Source organism: Procambarus clarkii, chromosome 25 (assembly GCF_040958095.1).
Source record: "Procambarus clarkii isolate CNS0578487 chromosome 25, FALCON_Pclarkii_2.0, whole genome shotgun sequence".
In the NCBI taxonomy this organism is placed as follows: domain Eukaryota; kingdom Metazoa; phylum Arthropoda; class Malacostraca; order Decapoda; family Cambaridae; genus Procambarus; species Procambarus clarkii.
The window spans coordinates 5,333,393-5,355,892 of NC_091174.1; the positions used below are offsets into that span (position 1 = coordinate 5,333,393).

Sequence of the window (22,500 nt, forward strand, 5' to 3'; positions counted from 1 at the left end):
AACTCGGCGGGAATCTCCAGGTGGTTGACCCCAGCGACCGAGCGCTGGACTCTCTCTTGCTCTGCCTGGTTCTGGCGAGCCTCTCTCTCTGCCCTCTGCTTCGCCAGCTCCTCCGCCTTCTTCCGTCGGGCCATCTCCTCCTGCAGGTGGTCAAGGGTAAGGGTGGATGGTGAGTGGTGGTAACCGTCTTGAAGCCCTGAAGGAAAGCCATCTTGACCTCTTCTAGCCCCGAAGAAGTGCTAACTTGCCCCTTCAAGCCCTGAAGAGGAGTCAACTTGCCCTTTAAGCCTCGAAGAGCCAATTTGTCCCCTTTAATCCTAGAAGAAGCGCCAACTTACCCCTTCAAGCCCTCATGAGCCAACGTGCCCCTTCAATACCTGAAGAAGAGCCAACTTGACTCTACAGGTCCTGAAGAAGAGCCAACTTGCTCCTTCAAGTCATGAAGAAGATCCAACTTGCTCTTTCAGGCCCTGAAGAAAAACCAACTCGCTTCTTCAAGACCTGAAGAAAAGCAAACTTGCCTCTTCAAACTCTTAAGAAGAACCAACTTGACTCTTCAGGCCCTGAAGAAGAGCCAACTTGCTCCTTCAAGACCTGAGGAAGACCCAACTTGCCACTTCATGCACTAACCTTAAGTCTGGCGTAGAGTCTTCGCGTCCTCCTCCCTCTGGCCAGCGCCTGCGCCTTGATGACAGCGCTGCGCAGTGTGCGGTAGCTCCGGCGGGCCATCCACATGCGCACCACAGACTGCACCAAAACTGCGCTCCGTTGCTGTGCCCGGTACCTGCGCTCAACATAGTGAAAAACAATGTGAATGGTGATAATGTTGCTGCTGGTTGTTGTTGTGGTGGTGGCTGTGGTGGTTATAGTGGTTGTGGTTTTGGTGGTGATAGTTGTAATGGAGATGTAATGATGCTAGTGATGGTGGTAGTGATGACGATAGTTGTAATGGTCGAGGTAGTGGTGGTGGTGATAGTGTTGATAATAGTGGTGATGTAGATAATAACAACAGTGAAAAATGGTTATGGTAATACAATAGCTACCATCACTACTACTCCCGTTCCCCCAACTACTATTGCCCCCGGCAATGACAACTACCTCATCAACTACTATTACTACTCTGTCACTATCACATCCAGTGCTACTATCACAACAGCTGGCGCTCACCTCCTACGGACGAGGTAGCCCCGGACGTGCCTCTGGAGGGTGATGACGGAATGAGAGAGCCTCTTGTACCTCTCCTGCTCCAGCGTCTGCTCCAGCGCCTCCTTCATGAAGATCTTGGTGGTGCCCAGCTGGAAGGCTCCCCGGCTCCCCCTCGACATATGGTCCAACACCACCCGGCAGATCTCCTTCGATGGCGCCCCCTGGGAGAGTAAGCAAGAACAGGTGAAGACAGAGAGGAAAGAAGAAACACAAGATAATAAAGGGGAAGAAAGAAAGAAAGGATAGGAGGAAAAGGGAAAAGTAAAGAGAAAGAGGGCAGCTAGGGAGGACCAAAGAGGGTTCTATTTATTTTCCACTCTCACTGGAAACTAATATTTCCTTATTTTTTTATACAAATTTATATTTTTAGGTTCCAGTTGTGTCCTCCCTCGTTCTGCCATCCTTTCCCTGGAAATGATCATCTCAATCCATTTAACTTTTATTCCTCTCAGGATCTTATACGTTGTGATCTTATCACCTCTCGTCATTCATTTTTCTAGTACTCACCTAATTGTGCTTGCGGGGGTTGAGCTTTGGTCCTTTGGTCCCAAGTGTTTGTTAGGTTGGTTTGTTAGTGTTTGTTAGGTTGAAATTTCTTTGATATGGCCCCATAACTCAGGTTACTTCTCTCTGGTACTCATCTCGAAGCAAATCTCTACATCTTTTCTATTTTCTTATTCCACACTGTGGCTGCATATTTTCAGACTCCTTATAATGTTCTAAATGATTCTTTGCATAGATTTCTAAATGTTCCTATATCTGTTAATTTTATCTATCCTGACGAAGTAATTTCATTTATATGTGCCTCTGGTGGCCTTATCACCTCTTCCAGGCCCTTATCTTTGCTGACTCCCGCAGTAGCTTTCCAATTTTTCAGATATCCAGAAGTTTTCTATTCACTAATATGTTGCATAGTAAACTAATGGGTTACATAGTATTCCTGCTGCATGTTTCAGAAGCTATAAAACAAATTGGTCTTGTCCTGTAGCCTTGTTGATGCATTATTGGCTCTCTCTTCCTCCTCTTCGGATACTTTAATATTGTTCAATGTTGCCTCTATTCCTTGTCTGCCCCTCCCCCTTCCCCAGTGCCATGGGGATGTCTGGTTCGGTATTGAGGACAATCGGGGATCTTATGTTTAACTACTTCCAGAGGTCATTGTAGCTTTATGTGACGGTTTTTCATTTTTTCAGCGCGTAATTTGGTCTAATGCCGTTGCCTTTCTTCTTATATAGTTGGGTTACTGTAACGTCAGATAGGAAAGTTCACCTCTTAATCTACATCAGAAAGTTTTACTCTATGGCCGTAAATAGTTGAGTGATCCACATAGTTTTGCTTTTAAGTGGATTTCTCGTTTCCCATTCTAATTATGAGTGGTTGAAATCACTCATAAGAAGGACATTTGTACTATTATAATAGATACTTGATCATCATCCATACACTGGAATATCATTAAAAGTCTTGGGCTTTTGTGTGTGTATTCATGCACATATTGTGTACGCTGGGAAATGCTAACCTGTAATCAACTAAAAGATTATACTAATTAATTCAGCGCCAAAACATATTTATCCGATACTCATTTATAGAGTACTGATCCAGTTTCTCATCTAAAGGAAGCACACACTAACACCAAATATTTGAGACCCTTAGCATCCTCTCATTTCATTGTTTTGTACACATTATTACTAGTCTTAACAATGCACCTTCAAGAGCCACACACTCAACAACATACAACAAGAGCTTGCAGCCCCCCTAAAAGAGCCACACACTCAACAACATGCACCAAGAGCTTGCACCAACTCCAAGAGCCACTCACCCTCGGTACCTGGCCAGGAACGAGGCATCGGTACCGCTCAGAGAAGAGGTTGAAGCGCAAGCGCACTGGGAATCCCTGCTGACGGATCTTGATGGTCTCCAGCATCCCAGAGTACCGGAGCTGCTCGAGGACGCAGGGCATGTCCAGCTTCAATGGCGCCTTCTCGTTGTTGGGTTTAATGCAACGCACAAACCATGGGTTACACCTGAGAGGGAGAGGGAGAAGTGTTAACGAATTGCAGGGCAAGGAGAGAGGGAACAAGCTAGAGGGGGAATTCGAGGGCGGGAGGGATGGAACAAGCGAGGGAGGGAGGAAAGGAATTAATGAGGAAAAAAAATGGAATGAATTTCGGATATTTCGGGGGCAAGAGAAGAAATTGAAAGTGTGACAATAAAGAAACAGAGAAGGAACCACTGGAAAGAAGTAGAGATACACCACCAGGAGGAAGGCGGCGGGAACAACAGGAGGAAGCAGGGATACTCACTTGGCCATGCCCTCGATAAGATGAGTGAGGGAGTCGTTGAAGCGGGCGGAGACGGTGGGGGTCCTGGGCTTCATGGTTACAAAGCGACCATTGGCCTTGGTTAAAGTCTTGTTCTCAGACGACAGCCGGACGTCGAGGAACATCTCCGACAACATCTGCAACACACGTCCCCAACACCACAACCAATTAATACCATATATGAAAAAGTTTGATAGTAAAGAGTAATAATAACGATGAGTAAAAGCGAATAAAAGATTAACTGACAAAAGTATGATATAGGGAATAAATATAAATGTCATAACATGCGAAAAGGTTTTGTAAAAAGTGAAAATGATGTAAAGGTAAATAAAAGTTTAGGAAGGAGGTGGCGTTCATGTAATCATACGAGAAGCAGTGAAACTTAAGCACTACCAGACGTGCCAGGCAACTGCTCCCAACAAATATATAAAGACACATCTCACACGGACAGCCTTTACTGTAGACAGTGTTTAACCAGGACGTGCTTTATCAAGTCTACTAGCTCATATGAATGTTATCAAGTCTACTAGCTCATATGAATGTTATCAAGTCTACTAGCTCATATGAATGTTATCAAGTCTCGTCACCTACATGAGCTTACTTAATTCCATCTACTTGAATGAGATTTACAAAATCTAATCACTCGAATAGCTGTAGCAAATCATTCCAGCAAATGTCTATTTACAGTCAAGGCTAATTCCTGTAAACTGCATTCCTTGAGCCACACACACAAGAGAGGGACTCACAGAGAGCTTGGAGGAGATAAGTAGCTCCACCACATCGTTTCTGAGTGTGTCACGATTTTTGTCGAGGAAACCTTCCACGCTGTACCACACCTGTCCCGCGTAGTGCTTGATCCCAAACTCCATAGACGACATCCTCGGCCTGTGGCAGGTATATACAAACGTTACAACATGTGAACCACATTCGAGACAGATTTTAGTGAGAGAGAGATTCGAACAAGAGACAGATTTGAATGAGATTGCATACAATACCAACACATGGGGGGTTGGGGGTGGGGGGTACATGCACAATGAGAAAATTGCATTTGTGATTAAATAATAACATTGAATTTCATAAGAGAGACAGAAAGACTTTAGAAAAGACATGAGGTGAAAGACTAAACTTTTTTGTAAAGCATCTTATGGAGCTATGGAAGAATACAAAACAACAACGTGCTATTTAATACATTAAAGGCAAGTGTGGGGTAGAAAGGGGGAACTGGGTAAATTGAGAGAGGGAGAAGAGGAAGGAGAAGGGAGGAAAGTGAGAGGGAAGAGGGGAGGAAGAGGCAAGAGGATGCTTGGCAGACCTGGAGTAGAGTTCATTGAGGGCATGGTTGTAGTGGCACTTCTCAAGGAAGGAGTGGTCGGTGGCCTTGGGGAAGTTGCTCTCGTCATCCAGCAGGTGAAGGATGCCCACAGGCTTGCGGGCCACCAGCTCGATCACCGGCAGGTTGTCCTAGAGGGCACCAGGGACCAGGTTAGTTATCACCCTCACTCTCGGGAGGGTCAAACAGGAAGGAAGAAGCACAGGAGGGCTGGAGAACATGTATAAGGGCAGGCAAAAAAAGGGGATCATCTGAATAATAAGTGTAAAGAGGGCAATGCTATAGCAACTTCTCTGTATTACTGGAATGACCACAATGCTGGTCTTGTATCTATATATATATATATATATATATATATATATATATATATATATATATATATATATATATATATATATATATATATATATATATATATATAGAGATAATAAATAATCACTAATTTGTTTGAAATATAACATGCAAGGCAAGGTGACATAAATAATGCCTTTATACAAATTATATTAAACTATTTTATATCAGGAAATAACAATCTTTAACTTATTTTAAAACAATTCCTTACTGACATCTTACCTGGAAATCGATATTCTGCCACTCAATTTTCTCCTTAGCATACTCCTGCTGCTCCAGCTTGAAGATGTGTTTATTGAAGTGGAACTGCAGCTTCTCATTTGCGTAGTTGATGCACAGCTGCTCGAAGCTGTTTTCCTGAGGAACCACGAGTAAAGCGTCAATAATCTGCAGGTTGTGTATGGTCTGGTATACTAATGTACGTGAGGGAGAACAGCCAGTGTTATGCGCCATCGTGACCACTCGGCTACACGAGGCACAACAGCCACCTCTCACCTTCATCAACATACAAAAGAACTTCCCCTTCACATCTTGGCGTGTTTCTTTTGTCTTTCAGCTTATCACTGTGCCTTGTATTACGTCTTTTGTTCAACACAGATCATGATAAAATATGCTGTAACAATGGCCAGGGTTGAGCTACATATAGGGAGGGAAGAGGCCACATATAAGGGGGAAAGTGGTCACATATGACAGGAAAATGAGGGAGAAAAAACATATATCAGGGCGAAGGGAGTCACATATGCAGGGGAAAAAGGACCACATATCTGAGGAAAGGGGGGACACATATTGGAGGGGAAGTGACTACATATTGGGGGGAAAGGGACTAAATATAAGAGGGGGAAGGGATCACAAATGAGTGAGGAATTGATAAAATATGAGGAGGAAATTGGGGCCCCACATAAAAAAGTGAAAGATACTACGCCTAAGAGCAACAGGACCACACCTTAGAGTCAAGACCTACACCTACGAGGTAAAGGGACCACAACATGATAAACAGAGCCTACCTTGAAGACCTCAAAGCCAAAAATGTCGAGAATGGAGATGTGAGTTTTCCTGGAGCCCTTGTGGATGATCTGGTTGATCCGCCGGACGAGCCAGGAGAAGAGGGACGAGTAGAGAGCCTTGGCCACGGCGTCCCGGGCGTCCAGGGCCTGATCGATGTTGAGGGGCGTGAAGACTCGCTCGTTCCTCGCCTCCTGCACCAGGAAGATGAGAGAGAGGGGTCAGTTTACCTCAGGGAGCATGACCGGAGTAGTTAGTTAGCCTCCCTCCAGAGACGATACATGGTATAACGATTCATAGCCCGGTACAGGGCCGTGGAGGTCTCAAACCTACACATAACTGGTGTGTGTGTGTGTGTGTGTGTGTGTGTGTGTGTGTGTGTGTGTGTGTGTGTGTGTGTGTGTGTGTGTGTGTGTGTTCACCTAGTTGTGTTTTGCGGGGGTTGAGCTTTGCTCTTTCGGCCCGCCTCTCAACTGTCAATCAACTGTTTACTAACTACACTAACTACTTTTTTTTCACACTACACACACACACCCCAGGAAGCAGCCCGTGACAGCTGACTAACTCCCAGGTACCTATTTACTGCTAGGTAACAGGGGCATTCAGGGTGAAAGAAACTTTGCCCATTTGTTTCTGCCTCGTGCGGGAATCGAACCCGGCCACAGAATTACGAGTCCTGCGCGCTATCCACCAGGCTACGAGGCCCCCTGTGTGTGTGTGTGTGTGTGTGTGAGTGTGTGTGTGTATTTTCGTATATAATATCCTGATATTAGTATACAATCATCACCTGGGATGCTCTCACACAAGAATTCCATTCTTGTCTCACCTGTCAAGACGCTCTTCCCTCCACACTTGACTAACATAATGCTGACCCTTTGACCTTACTCCCAGCCCCCTTTCCCTTACACCTACATTAGCAAATCTTCCCCTTCGGGTCGTCTACAGGAAACCCCCCTCTTATCCTGCTTTATGCCGAAGCCCCACCCATTCCAGTCCTACAGAAGTCTACCATCATACCTCTTCCAGTCCTACAGAAACCTCCATTCCTTTCCATCTCGCACATCTACTGCACTTCAACATCAATATCCCCCAGCTGCTACAGCATCGTCCGCTACCTTCCCTCATTCTCGGCTACAGGAAAGGTAACTCACGGTGATCTTCGTGGTGAGGGCCCTCCTGATGCCCACGTCGTCGATCTGCAGGAGATGCGACGCCCACTTGATCTCAGCCTCACTGCCGATCTCGACGCCCTCCTGCCCGTGGCGGAGCTGCTTCCGGTGGAAATAAACGTTGCCGAGGTGGAGAACTGAGGAGAGAGTCTGGGAGTTAGTGGATGAAGAAGTCTTGTAGGGAGTCTGGGAGTCTGGAAGTCAGTAGGTGAGGAAGTTTGGGAGTCAGGGAGGGAAGAAGTTAAGGATGGAGTCAGGGAGGAAGTCAAGGAGGGAGAGAATCAGGGAGGAAGTCTAGGAGAGAGTTAAAAAGAAAATTAGGGAGGGAGTGGGAGACACATACACACAAGATGCAAACAAATACAATATCCAAATGAGCAATAAAATATTAGTTAAAGCAATCATGATTCATACTCAATATTTCAGTTATTGAGAAAAAAGAATATATAATTATAGTATATAATATAATATATAATATATATACAGTATAAAGAATCTATATATAACTAGATCTTCCAGAGACTGAACTCGAGCCTGCAAAGCACAAGGCTGAGTGAATTCAATATTGGGGATTTGCAATTAATATATAAAGAAAATGACTGACCAGCCGCAAGGATCCTGAAGATAGTGTCCTGCTCGTCGGAGGAGAACCCGAGGACCTGCATGGCTGAGAGGAGGGCCTGGAGGTCTTCTGCGTCGTATTTTCCCTCTAGTTGGCAGCTCCCGCCCTGAGGAAGGTGCGAGGGAGGAGGTGGTCAGTGGGTGGAGTCTTTGGTAGCTCCCTCCCTTACCCTCCTTTCCCCCCCTCTCACCCTTACCCTCTTCTCCCTCCCCACACTCACCTGGTTAAGGTAGAAGTACTTGTCGGCGGAGGTGAGGCCGTACTTGGCCTTGCGTTCTTCGGGGAGCCCGGCGAGCAGCTCGTAGAAGACATGGTAGTTCCTCTCCTCGTGCGCCTGCGTCACTATACGGGATTTCTCCAGCAAGTACTCCGTTATCCTGGCCCCCGTGATCACTCCGCTGGGGGACGGTGGGTCATTAGTGCTGGTCAGTTCTCAATAAATTTACACTCACATATATAAATAAGTCATCCCTTTTCTTCTTCTTTTCCCTGTTTCTACATTTCAATTCTCTATTCTCTTCGCTTCTCTCCCACACCGCTATTCTCCACACTCCCTTCGCCACCCTTTATCCTAATATAATCCCTACCGCGCTTCCTTGAATGATGAATCTAAAGATCATTTTATTAAACCAACCCTAAAAATGCTGCTCTATCCTAACCCTCACCTGAAGGAAACCCTCGCTCTCACTTACTCCTTAAAGTAGACCTCCAGGTATTTGCCAAACCTGGAGGAGTTATCATTTTTTATGGTTTTGGCGTTGCCGAAGGACTCGAGGAGTGGGGAGGCCTCTAGGATCTGTTCGGTGATGAGGTTGCTCTGGGATTTGTTAACCGCCGCCAGGTACTGCATAATCAACTTGGTGGACTCTGTCTTGCCAGCCCCGGACTCCCCTGAGATCACCACACACTGGTTGGTTGAGTCCTTACTCATGCGGGAGTACGCGGCCGACCCAATGGCGAAGATGTGGCTGGAAGAAAATGAGAGTAAATGAGCTTAGATTGAGTCACTTTCAAGTGGCCGTCAATGGAGGGGTAAGGTCACTGTACTCACAGAGGCGAGGTCACTGAGGGCACTAACAGGGGCAAGGTCACTGAGGGTACTCACGGGGGTAAGGTGCCTAGAATCTGGCCTTCGTATTTTTTCACAGTATCAAGGCCGTAGATGTCGAACATCCGGTATGGGTTGACCGCTACCAAGATGCTTCCCGTGTAGGTCTGGCGAGGCACGAGAGAACGAAGGTAAAGTTAAAATGAACTGTATGTATACAGCAGTCACACATACATGTATACAACAGCTAAACGCCATGTAATATAAAACTAGTTATTAGAATTATGACACGTATTTTTAAATCCAAAGCCAGATAACAATAACTCTGAAATTAACATACACAAAAGTAAATAGATTCAGCAAACACACTCATATACATCAACCATTACACTCAGTAACATCAATACACTCACATAAATCATTTCCTTGTCGTATCTGATCTTGAGGTTCCACAGAAGCGACGCTTCATTCAGATCCCTGAAAGTATGTGAACATTGAAGGACAGTGTCAATAAAAAATGGATAATAATAATAATATTATTATTATAATTACTTGTATTAAAAACTCCACAATTCTCGCTCTTCAGAATAAATTATTAAACGACAGATACCGCATAAGTACCAACTAAATACCGACGATAGACAGGAACTCACGATAGACTGATCATGTCGTCGACGCCAGTGGGTCCCAGGTCCTGACGACGACGCACGGACGAGACGTTGGTCAGCGTGAAGACTTGGGACTGTGGGATACAGGTAGGATAGTTGAGAGGTGTCCTCAGATGTGAATTTTACATTATATTCTTCACTACTCGACTACATCACTGTCTATTACATAATCGTCCACTTTGGCGTACGAGCAGCAGGGGATGAATTTGGAGCTTACCTTGCCGCCAATGACGGCTTGGACGGTGATGACCTGACCTGCTCTGTGGAACTCCATGACCTCCCCCGGCAGCACGTAGCCCAGTCCGGGGTCAAACCACACCAGGTCGCCCTACAAAGACAAGATAACACGTATTTAGTTTTGCCGGAATATGCGTTGGTCTCTGCAGCCCGTCCTAAGGTTTCCCAACGTCATGAAAGTGTCGTACTAAAGTGCCCTTCTCCTAACCTATCAGATTACGGGCTATTCATGCCCGTGCCATCTTTTGGGTGGCTTAATCTTTATCATCTTACCAGAGGATGCAAAACAGAAAACGGGAAGCCATTTGTGTTTCAAGCTTACACGTGTCCTGTCCATTTTTTCTCACTTTAAAGAAATTGTCGTTGTCTAACTGTAAAGGTACAAAGCAATAACATCTGACAAAGCGGGGCCCAAGAACTAGCACTCGGTACTACAGGCACAATCATGCGAGAGTACATGTAGCCTGGTGGAAGTACACAAGACGACTCACAGGCAAAGTTCATAGAAGCAAACGTGCGTAGTCGAAGAACGTCCGTAGTAGAAGAAAACGTTTGCGGTAGGAGAAAACGTCCATGGTAGAAGAAAACGTTCATAGGAACATAAATGTTCTTAAACGAACATGGTCGTGTTCCTACCCCGTGGTGTAAGAAAACGTGCAGTGTTGAAAAAAATAGTGTAGAAGCGAACGCAAAACATTGGCATACAAATACGGAGAAAAATGTTTGCATTAAAGTCCGGAAGACGGCCGTGTTGACCGGACCCTTGCGAGCTTTACAAGTATTAATCAAGTATTCATCGCAATCATAACTTTTGTAACTAAACAATAACATCGATTCTAAAATCGACAGAAAATATGAGAACAATGGAAGACATGATCATAACATAGAAGGTTTTAAGAGGCACAGACAAAGTAGGCAGAGGCTTTAACGACCTCAGAAGAGGAAGAGGAAGTGGGTGGTTAACAGGTGAGATGGGATGGAAGAGGAAGTAAAGGAAGCCAACGCCATCCACAGTTTAAAAAACAAATTTGATACAACATCGGGAGCTGCACCATACTAATAACTAGGAATCAGGGACTAAGAGCTAGGTATCGCTCCCTTCAAAAACAAATAGGTAAGTTCACACACACACACACACACACACACACACACACACACACACACACACACACACACACACACACACACACACCAGGAAGGAAGGAGCACATCCGTTCTTCACCACCTGTTGACCTACTACGGCCGCCATTCCTCCAGGTAACACAATTATCTCTACCTCGCATCCGAATATATACACCAGGTATCCGAATATATATATATATATATATATATATATATATATATATATATATATATATATATATATATATATATATATATATATATATACCATCATATTTGAACCTCAAACCATAGTATAATATATACCACTATATCCTAACATCTACCACCCTATTCTGACATTTACCCTTATAATCTAAAAATTACAGAAAATGTTAAATACCTACCACCATATTCTAACATCTACCACAATATTATAAAATCTACCATAATATTAAATCATCTATTATCAAATTCTAACATCTACCATCACACCATAATGTATACTACCATATTCCAAAATCTTCCATAATATTATATCTACCATCATATTCTAATATCTACCATAATATTCTGATATCAATCGTCATATTCTAACATTTACCATCATATTCAAGCATATAATATCTTATTCTAGCCTCTACTGACCATAATACTCAAACTTCTACCAATTAAATCACAAATTTCTACGAAGCAATTACAGGATTTCATACCTTGTTGCCATTGATATTTGTATTGTTTATTATACTAATTATTATTATTATTATATTAATATTGTGGACATTATTAACATTGTATAAAATAGTAACAGTTTTATGAACTATTATTTCTTATTTTCTAGTTTAAACTGAATGAAATTCACGAATGAAAAAAAGTTTTATAGAGTGAGCTCAACGCGTCGTTGGTAGTGATCTGTGTGTTTACTATTTGTAAATTTGTCAACTTATTTGGTCATTTGGTCAACTTACTTCAGCCACGTTATTGTGACTCATGGCCTGCATACTATTTGTAGTTACTAGATGTTCCAGCAGGATCGAACCGTTAGCTCTTGGACCCCGCGTTTCTAACCGTTGGTTGTCTAATGTAAAGACTTCTGACCCATTTTTTTTATCATATATTAAAATGATATATGATATATTATCAAAATGACCCATTTGTTTATCATATGTAGTCATATCTACTTCATTTATTTCTCTCTAAAAAACACTCACACACACACACACACACACACACACACACACACACACACACACACACACACACACACACAAGATGTAGCCCGTAGCAGCTGTTTAACTCCCAGGTACTTATTTACTTCTAGGCGAACAGACCCATCAGGTGAAAGAAACTATTTGTTTCTGCCTCGGCCTAGAATCGAACCCGGGCTTTTAGGACTCCTACCCCCGAGCACTGTCCCCTCGGTTGTGTGTGTGTGTGTGTGTGTGTGTGTGTGTGTGTGTGTGTGTGTGTGTGTGTGTGTACTCACCTAGTTGTGTTTGCGGGGGTTGAGCTCTGGCTCTTTGGTCCCGCCTCTCAACCGTCAATCAACAGGTGTACAGATTCCTGAAATTCCTGTATGTGTGTGTGTGTGTGTGTGTGTGTGTGTGTGTTTGTGTGTGTGTGTGTGTGTGTGTGTGTGTGTGTGTGTGTGTGTGTGTGTGTGTGTGTGTGTCCTCACGCCAAGCAAGAAGCCACAAACTGGAGCACAGGCAGATAATGATGAGAAACTGCGTACCAGCCGTCGACCGCATCTATCTGTCTGTCTGTCTGTCTGTCTGAATCTGCCTCTGTATGTGTGACCGACTTGTCCGTAGCAAGACTGATAGCGTACTTTCAACGTCGTGAAGTATACTTCGAAAAACAGCTATGAAGCAGGGCACTAGAGCTAGATACCGCGTCCCATAAACACAACTAGATAATCCTTCACACTAACATCCTGTTAGTGTGAAGGGTGAATTTGATGATTTTAAGTCAAGTTTTCCAATGTTAGATTTAATGTTACTTTGCAGGACTTTTAAATCATCAGGTTCAATAATATGAAGTCGATATCTTTGCTTCACAAGAAGTTGAATGGCTAAACCAACACCGCGCTCCATCATATATGATGATGTTAATGCAAACATAAGCTCTTTAACAACTGTCTATAATGCAGGATAAATTTAAATTTTCGTCTGTAACCAGAATATTTTAGTTTCTAAAACTTTAACTTTAGCTCAATGTCATGTTTTATAGCTCAATTACACAGAGAAATCAAAATAACGTGATACATCCATGAGAGAATCATTGAAGCATGACGCCAGAACCGGTCCTGCCGTTCTGCTTCAAAAGAGTTCCTCCTCTGCTCCTTGCGAGCTGAAAATCGATTTATGACTTGATCTGGAATATCCAACAAAATAAAGAGCCTCAAATCTTTCAGACGCATATCTATGCATGTCCAAATGATCACAATGAACACGCCAATCTTCTTGTGGTCAATTGTAAAATAACCGGTCAGCTTTCTTCGCCGCTTCTATCACCTCTTTGGTGTCCGGCGCTGTTCAGCGAGCGTCCCCTGGGGACGCTACCGCCCACTAATACAACTCTAATGCTATGGCTCTCCACGCTCGTGATAGTGAACGTGCTTATCATTCCACCCATGGATGGGGAGCTAGCTCACTACTCTTGGGCTACAGTAAAGTACTACTCTTTCTGGTAGGTGGTCATGAGGGGCTTCTGGTGGGCGGTCATCAAGGGCAGGATCCCCTACATACTCTTACCTGTGTGTTCACCTGTGCGTGCAAGCCCAAGCATGTGTTCTTAGCCCTGCTTTCTTCCCTGTCGGTCATTTAATGCAATGGCTTCCATCCCACAACATTTCTATCATATTAATATTTAAATCAAAGCAGATTTAAGCCTGCTTAAATCAGACATCTACCCAAAGCCAGATTGGGTAGATGTCTGAACTCTCCAAGGTTCAAAATGAAGGCTTCCGTTAAGGGTTTGATTTGAGGTCAATAGGAATGGTTCTATAATGGTTTCGACAATGGCGTTCATGATCGCCTATTGTCTATATTATTTTCTTAAAATAACATTGTGGATTTAAGCAGAAATTCTGTCCTAATTAAACAAATATAGAACAATAATAACAATACAAATAAAATGATGGGTTGCAACACTGCCATACGAGAGGCGAAGACTCCTTCCGTCTGCAACACCCTGCCTTCGCTCCAGTAAGAGATAATTATCATAGGCAATTGTTTAGCCAGATTCGCGTACAACCTTGGTTCGGTTCGTTGAGCCGTGGCTGGCACTACTCTGTACCGGCCTCAACCACACTCCCGTCTCCAGGACGTACAGTGCCGTAAACTACCGAATTATAAAGAAAGAAAGATACAAAGTTTGAACGAAAACAAGATAGAAATCTCTGGATATTCTTGAAGAAAACAAGATAGAAATCTCTGGATATTCTTGAAAAAAAACAAGATAGAAATCTTATTTTCTTCAAGAATATGCATATTCTTGAAAAGAAGATAGAAATATTTGCATATTCTTTAAGTTTTCTATTTTAATGCTTTGTAAGATTTAATTATATTATTAAAATATTAAGACATCAATGACTATTTGTATCAACACGTCGAAAGTCCTCAATCAAAAGCCAAAATAATTTGACTTGTTCAGTCATTACCTTCACTCATCTATCCCAAAACAAATAAATAACAATAATAAATCACCCTAACAACAACAATTAACAGTAACAATTGAGCATAATAGCCAGACTAGCAGCAGTAAAAGCACAAATGACTATAATAAGAGTGATACCACAGCGAGGTGAGGTACGTGGGAGCCGTCACCTCACACAGGCCAAGTAGCCAGCCACAAGTATGTTATTGTTGGGCTCCAAGAAGCGGGTTGGGAAGAGAGAAACTTTTGGTGTTGACAGGTGAGGCAGCGGGCGCCTAAATAAGCGAGTTTCAACCATAGTCTAAATACTGGATTGCGTCATTTGGATGACATATTGCCTATCATGTCTCAGTATTGAGACGCTCTGTGGTTTTAACTGTTTTTTAACTCTCCCTTTGGGTTTTTACAACCATTTCATGTATTATTTGTGTGATTCTAATGTCATGCACTTAATGTAAGATTAAATAGAGCCACTAGAGATTGGCGGATTTCATACTGTCTTCAGTCAGTGCCACGCCATCCTCAGGGATCAAATAACATATTGAAATTCACACACATTATATATATATATATATATATATATATATATATATATATATATATATATATATATATATATATATATATATATATATATAATAAATATATAAAAGATATAAATTTTTGAAATTATTTTAATTCAAAGCATGTAAAATAATTGTTATTAATGCAATTGAAGAACAAATGTAGATACAAAATTGATTAACAAATATAATAACTTAGAAATGAGTAGGAACTAAAGACATTTAGAAAAACGTTTCAGTCTGTTAAGAGTATGGGCTCCAACTTGGTTCCCACACTGGCAAATACATTTTGGCTATAATGAAAGTAAACTTGTAAAATACCCTCATACATCTTACAGCAGTGAGAGGGGCCGAGGGGCGTCTGGTCCTGATGGGTGGTCGTGGGTGAGGGAGGCGGGGCAGGGAGAGGCGACCCATACTGTGTGCCCGGGCCACACTCTCCCCCACTGGTCGTGCCCGGGTACGGGAGCTCCTGAAGGAGGCCGAGGTAGATGCCTCTGGCGCTCCCTTTGTGGCACCCCTGCTCTCTCGCCCCTCTGTTGAGGCTTCCACAGAGCGATGCCTGCTGGGTCGGGGTGGCTTTTTGGGGGGTGCCCTGGGCGCGGCAGGGGAGTGGGGTGCCGCAGGGGAGCAGGGTGCCCTGGGTGCGGCAGGGGAGCGGGGTGCCGCCGGTGAGCGGGGTGCCCTGGGTGCCGCAGGGGAGCGGGGTGCCGCAGGGGAGCGGGGTGCCCTGGGTGCGGCAGGGGAGCGGGGTGCCGCAGGGGAGCGGAGTTGCAGGCTCTTAGCTCTGGGGGAGCGGGAATCCCGTTCCCGAGTGCTGTGTGAACGAGGCCTACGAGGAGAACATCCACCAGTGCTAGGAGACCGTCGAGGACGCCATCCCTCAGTGCTGGGGGAGCGGGGGCTCCGAGAGGACGAGGAAGAGCGGGACCTGAGAGTGGCACCGTGCCATGAGGACACGCCGGACGACACCGTGCCAGAAGAGTAGGACGCGGCATCGAACTGCGCCGCGCGGCCCGCCGTGGCCTCCAGGTAGCAGGAGAAGAGCTCGGGCGGCACGGGCGGCGGCCCGGGGCTGACAGTCAGCACCCGCGGCTCCGCCCTAACCTGCCCCTCCAGCTCATGCCACCGCCGGCGGAAGGACAAGCCGAAGGAGCGAGTAGCGAGGCTCGGGGCGGCGGTGTTGGGGCTCCAGTAGTATGTGGTTGAGGCGCGGCCCAGTGACATGAGGGGCAGCTGGGCCAGCACCCTCGGCCACTCCGGCTCCTCCCCGCCGCCGCCGCTGCTGCCACACAGGCACGACATATCCCGCGACACCCCTCACAACCCGCTCCTGGCGGCGGGAGTCGAACTGGGCCCCTGGGGGGTCTAACCCAACATTCACCCTAACCACTTCCCCATCCACATACCTCCCCACTTCCTCGTCTATGGGGTCAAAGGTCAAGCTTTACCGCTGCCAGTTCTCCGTCATTACCGGCACCATTGCACTTCCGGAACAACACTTGTCTACAGTGAACCAGAAAAAGTTGTAGATTATCTTGTGTGTTTCCCCAACACTAAGCTCTATCACTCACATGGTAGTCATTTGATTGTGACGCAGTGATTGGTCACTTGTAAAGAAGGAGAATTCGATTGAATGTCTAGACTATTCATATGAACCTCATCTTACTACCTTACCCAAAAGCTACTTCCCCTGCCGCCAACCAAGCCCTCTCAAAACATTTACGAACGCGTTCCTAAACATTCCAAAACATACACAAAATTGACCAAAAACGAACGAGGCGTTATGACGACGATTGCCAGGTATTTCCCGCACTCTTATGGAGCTCTTCTTATACTCCTTTGTACATATCTCGCAATTTCCTCAAGCTTTTCATGGTTCACCTCTGAGGCAGTGTGCAGGTACAACAAGGCACACACTGATCTTCACTTTGATACACTGATCTGCTCGTTGCTACACTGAACTGGGCACTCACATACATAAATGTACGCTGTTTATACTGAATTGGACATTATTATGCTGATATTTACAGCCTTCTACACTATTCCCTGCAATGTTTCACTTATTATGTCGCTACATTAATCTGTACATCTCTCTCTCTCTCTCTCTCTCTCTCTCTCTCTCTCTCTCTCTCTCTCTCTCTCTCTCTCTCTCTCTCTCTCTCTCTCTCTCTCTCTCTCTCTCTCTCTCCCCGCACTACTCCATTTCTACATCAGTGTATCGGTGAAGCATAATTTACACTGCGGTGTTGAAGCAGAGTGCAAGTGGTGGTATAATGTGGATTAGCTTGGGTGGCGGGGAGGGGGGTTAGGAGCGGTGAGGGGTCCGGTCTAGAGGAAAACAGGTAGTCCGGAGGGACGTGGGTGTGGGTCTGGAACAGAGCGAGTAGTCCGGAGCGACGTGGGTGTAGTTGAGAGCAGACAAGTACTGTAGAGCAGGCCAATACCAGCCACGTGTTGTTCCCGGATGTGGTCCACCCAGTCACTGGGACACGCACATGGCCCATTCGCTAACTCGTACACGCATGTGCATACATACACACGTACATACACACGTACATCGACACGTCCACACATACCAATTTGCACACACAACTCTTACCCAATTACTCGCCTCAATTTTATGTCAATTAGTCCACCAATTATAATAATATAATTTTAAAGATCGGAGAGAGCGACTAACAGTCTTAGCCTTTGATAGTTCGCCCGTGTGTATGTATGTATGTAGTCACCTTTTATGCTTACAGGGTAGAGCTTCAACTCTTAAGTCCCGCCATGTCAGATATAGGTCGTCTCCTCTTGGCCATCATTCACACACTAAGGAAGTGTTTCTCTAATGTTTATGCCTCTAGCTCCGTGTGTCTCCTCTATCTCCCTACTCCTTGGTTAGGTCTCAGAGCCCGTCCTTTAGAGTTCTACCAACAACAAATTTCTGGAAGACCTTCCTAACATTTTAGTGTAGTTTTTTGTTGTTGTTCCGTAAATCTTGGGCTCCACTCCGGGGTTCTATAGTGCTGGTTGCCTCGGGGTTCTGTTGATCCCATGAGAGTTGTGCACAAAAGTACTGGTCTGACCTAGGTATTATATTAATAACTTTATACATAAATATCTGCCCTCCTAAATGCAGCTTTTTCAGGGGCATCTGAAGGATGTCCTCATGTTCGCCAGCCTGGCACGTGCCGCTTAAGATATTTCGTCTATGTGTTCCACTGGAATAAGGTAAGGTCTTAATGACGCTTCTTGATCTTTCACCCCTGTCGATTCCGAGTGGGCTTCCCCCCTCGTCCTATACTAGTGTGATGGCCTCCTGCCATCTGGGGATGTATCGTGTGGTGTATGTTATTGTAAAGTACTGGGAAGAAAGATATTTTTTTCTGGAGAAAGCACTAAGTCAATACGAGTATATAGTATTAGAAAGAGATATAAGGACAGGGATATGAATATGACGGAGGCAAGGGGAGAAAAGAGTTTGAGAGAAGGAGTGAGGGAGATATGTAGGAACGCTAAGGACGAACCAATCCTTAGCTTTCCACTTTGGTCTTAAACTCTCTTCTCAATCTCATTTACAACCTCCCCCTCCCTTCCAAATCAATATCCTACACAAATGTCAATAGCTCTCTTCCCTTATCTAGTTGGAGTTTATCCAATTGTTTGTGAATTTATTCAATCACCTAAGTCGAGAGTTGTCGTCCTCAGAAAGTTGAATGATTCCAAGGACTTATAACATTGATGGACATATAGACAGGCGGAGAGATAGAGAAACATACATACAAGAGTAAAGTCTAAGACCCCTGGCCACGTTGCAGGAATCAAGTCCCCCAGCATCCACAGCAAAGAATATATATAACAGTCTTGTGCCTATCCTGGCAGGATATTTTGTACTATACTCCAGCTCTTCTTATGGGACAGACCGACACACGTTCACACACACACACACACACACACACACACACACACACACACACACACACGTGTGTGTTTTATAGACATTCATTTGTAACTGTTTACGCAATCTTGTTTTTATGTCCCATATTTATGTAGTCATCAACCTTATGCGTTTCAGTCACTGCTCTCGGAGACCTCAGGCTTTCTTCACACCGCCTACCACCACTATCACCACGATTACCACCACTATCACCACGATTACCACCACCCATTATCAGATTCACAACAAACTAGCATCATTATCTCCGCGATCCCTAAAGCACCCAAAATATATATATACCACCATCAAACTAACGGACAGCATTATCACCTCCACTACCACTTTCCAACCCCTAGTCCACCACAATCATCTTCGCTACCACGATTACCAGCATCACCACCTCTAAGGCCGTCAAAAGAACCGTTGTTATCCACCACTAGCAGCCACCACCAGCAGCAGCAGCAAGCAGCATCGCGGAAGGGAACCTTGACTGAGATGAAACTACACACATGATCTACTCCCACCACGACTGTTGACGGTGACAGCGTGCCCTCGGGCGCCGCCGCCCCCTCACCAGCGTATTACACGTAACTTCCTGGATGTTTACCTGTGTCGTCCACACGGGCCTCGCGTGACATCTCGCCCCATTTCCCCAGTGTCTCTATGACCATCTGAGTCATCACCAAGTACCTGTATATTTTAGGCATTAACAAGGGCTTGTTTTATATTATTCACAAAGAGGTGCTTATTTTCTTAAGTTATTCACGGACAAGTGCCGACAGGAACATTTTATACACCGACCCCCTTCCCCCCACCCAAAAAAAAAAAAAAACGTTAGGACGCCATTACACAAAGATTCACAACACAGACTGGTCGACTAAACAGCCCTTTATGTACCACAAACACCGCGTAATATCTACGAGCGTATCTCTTTTTCTCTTTTAACCTCCTAAAATCCCACATACACAGCGACGTGACGCCCAGAGCGACGTCTACACCACACCTTGACAGCCGCGACACTGACACTCACGTTCGCGCCCTCGACTCATGAATGAACTCACGCCTCCAGGCCACGCCCCCTCCCCCACCCCAGGGCCTCACACTGTTGCCAGTTACCAATAAATATGTCCCTTACTTAATAAAGATAAAGACACAGCAGAACATAAGAGCGTGCAAAGCACAAGAAACACATGGTAATAACGACCATGCTGGAAGCACTGTATCTAACTTGAAAACAAAAATACCCCCAAAAAACGTGCCTTTAGCAATGTGTTGGAGTAACTTTATACAATAATACATTATCCAAATAAACACAAAATAGTTATTAAGGGTGAATTAGCTTATATTTAGGAAATAAACTGTGACCAATGTGTAGTTACTCGAGGGTCACCATCTCTGGTATTAAAATTGTTTTGGAAAAAAATCTTCAGGAGTAATTGGTGGATCTTTGCCAAGTCACCAGCTTCCTGTCCCAGTCGAGATTGCCCTCGAGATATTATAATATATATATATATATATATATATATATATATATATATATATAACTGAAAACTCACACCCCAGAAGTGACTCGAACCCATACTCCCACAACTGGTATGTACAGGGACGCCTTAATCCGCTTGACCATCACGACCGGACATAAGGAAGTGATAGCCGAGGCTATTTGAACCACTTCCCCGCCGGCACTCGGATGGTAATCTTGGGCATAGCATTTTATCAAATCACCTCATTCTTTGGGGCACACGTGAGGAACACAAATGCAAACAAGCCTGAATGGTCCCCAGGACTATATACAACTGAAAACTCACACCCCAGAAGTGACTCGAACCCATACTCCCACAACTGGTATGTACAGGGACGCCTTAATCCGCTTGACCATCACGACCGGACATAAGGAAGTGATAGCCGAGGCTATTTGAACCACTTCCCCGCCGGCACTCGGATGGTAATCTTGGGCATAGCATTTTATCAAATCACCTCATTCTTTGGGGCACACGTGAGGAACACAAATGCAAACAAGCCTGAATGGTCCCCAGGACTATATACAACTGAAAACTCACACCCCAGAAGTGACTCGAACCCATACTCCCACAACTGGTATGTACAGGGACGCCTTAATCCGCTTGACCATCACGACCGGACATAAGGAAGTGATAGCCGAGGCTATTTGAACCACTTCCCCGCCGGCACTCGGATGGTAATCTTGGGCATAGCATTTTATCAAATCACCTCATTCTTTGGGGCACACGTGAGGAACACAAATGCAAACAAGCCTGAATGGTCCCCAGGACTATATACAACTGAAAACTCACACCCCAGAAGTGACTCGAACCCATACTCCCACAACTGGTATGTACAGGGACGCCTTAATCCGCTTGACCATCACGACCGGACATAAGGAAGTGATAGCCGAGGCTATTTGAACCACTTCCCCGCCGGCACTCGGATGGTAATCTTGGGCATAGCATTTTATCAAATCACCTCATTCTTTGGGGCACACGTGAGGAACACAAATGCAAACAAGCCTGAATGGTCCCCAGGACTATATACAACTGAAAACTCACACCCCAGAAGTGACTCGAACCCATACTCCCACAACTGGTATGTACAGGGACGCCTTAATCCGCTTGACCATCACGACCGGACATAAGGAAGTGATAGCCGAGGCTATTTGAACCAATTCCCCGCCGGCACTCGGATGGTAATCTTGGGCATAGCATTTTATCAAATCACCTCATTCTTTGGGGCACACGTGAGGAACACAAATGCAAACAAGCCTGAATGGTCCCCAGGACTATATACAACTGAAAACTCACACCCCAGAAGTGACTCGAACCCATACTCCCACAACTGGTATGTACAGGGACGCCTTAATCCGCTTGACCATCACGACCGGACATAAGGAAGTGATAGCCGAGGCTATTTGAACCACTTCCCCGCCGGCACTCGGATGGTAATCTTGGGCATAGCATTTTATCAAATCACCTCATTCTTTGGGGCACACGTGAGGAACACAAATGCAAACAAGCCTGAATGGTCCCCAGGACTATATACAACTGAAAACTCACACCCCAGAAGTGACTCGAACCCATACTCCCACAACTGGTATGTACAGGGACGCCTTAATCCGCTTGACCATCACGACCGGACATAAGGAAGTGATAGCCGAGGCTATTTGAACCACTTCCCCGCCGGCACTCGGATGGTAATCTTGGGCATAGCATTTTATCAAATCACCTCATTCTTTGGGGCACACGTGAGGAACACAAATGCAAACAAGCCTGAATGGTCCCCAGGACT

At 44.9% G+C, this 22,500-nt stretch overlaps 1 protein-coding gene across 3 annotated transcripts in view; it reads right to left on the minus strand.

Moving 5' to 3' along the window:
- Positions 1 to 22,500, minus strand: part of LOC138368616 (unconventional myosin-XV-like) — a 114,310-nt gene that overhangs the window by 47,112 nt on the left and 44,698 nt on the right. For 2 of the 3 annotated variants that reach the window (XM_069331209.1, XM_069331207.1), the window contains exons 3-19: positions 9,932 to 10,042; positions 9,700 to 9,788; positions 9,460 to 9,523; positions 9,104 to 9,213; positions 8,691 to 8,966; positions 8,219 to 8,396; positions 7,981 to 8,104; positions 7,359 to 7,513; positions 6,210 to 6,401; positions 5,428 to 5,562; positions 4,837 to 4,985; positions 4,271 to 4,409; positions 3,507 to 3,661; positions 3,023 to 3,227; positions 1,168 to 1,367; positions 631 to 784; positions 1 to 140 (exon numbers count right to left, since the gene is read on the minus strand). The exon at positions 1 to 140 is cut by the window's left edge and continues 26 nt beyond it. In XM_069331209.1, coding sequence (XP_069187310.1) covers positions 1 to 140; positions 631 to 784; positions 1,168 to 1,367; positions 3,023 to 3,227; positions 3,507 to 3,661; positions 4,271 to 4,409; positions 4,837 to 4,985; positions 5,428 to 5,562; positions 6,210 to 6,401; positions 7,359 to 7,513; positions 7,981 to 8,104; positions 8,219 to 8,396; positions 8,691 to 8,966; positions 9,104 to 9,213; positions 9,460 to 9,523; positions 9,700 to 9,788; positions 9,932 to 10,042 — 2,576 coding nt within the window. The remainder of the gene's footprint in view (positions 141 to 630; positions 785 to 1,167; positions 1,368 to 3,022; positions 3,228 to 3,506; positions 3,662 to 4,270; positions 4,410 to 4,836; positions 4,986 to 5,427; positions 5,563 to 6,209; positions 6,402 to 7,358; positions 7,514 to 7,980; positions 8,105 to 8,218; positions 8,397 to 8,690; positions 8,967 to 9,103; positions 9,214 to 9,459; positions 9,524 to 9,699; positions 9,789 to 9,931; positions 10,043 to 22,500) is intronic. The other variant, XM_069331208.1, reaches the window with a different exon arrangement.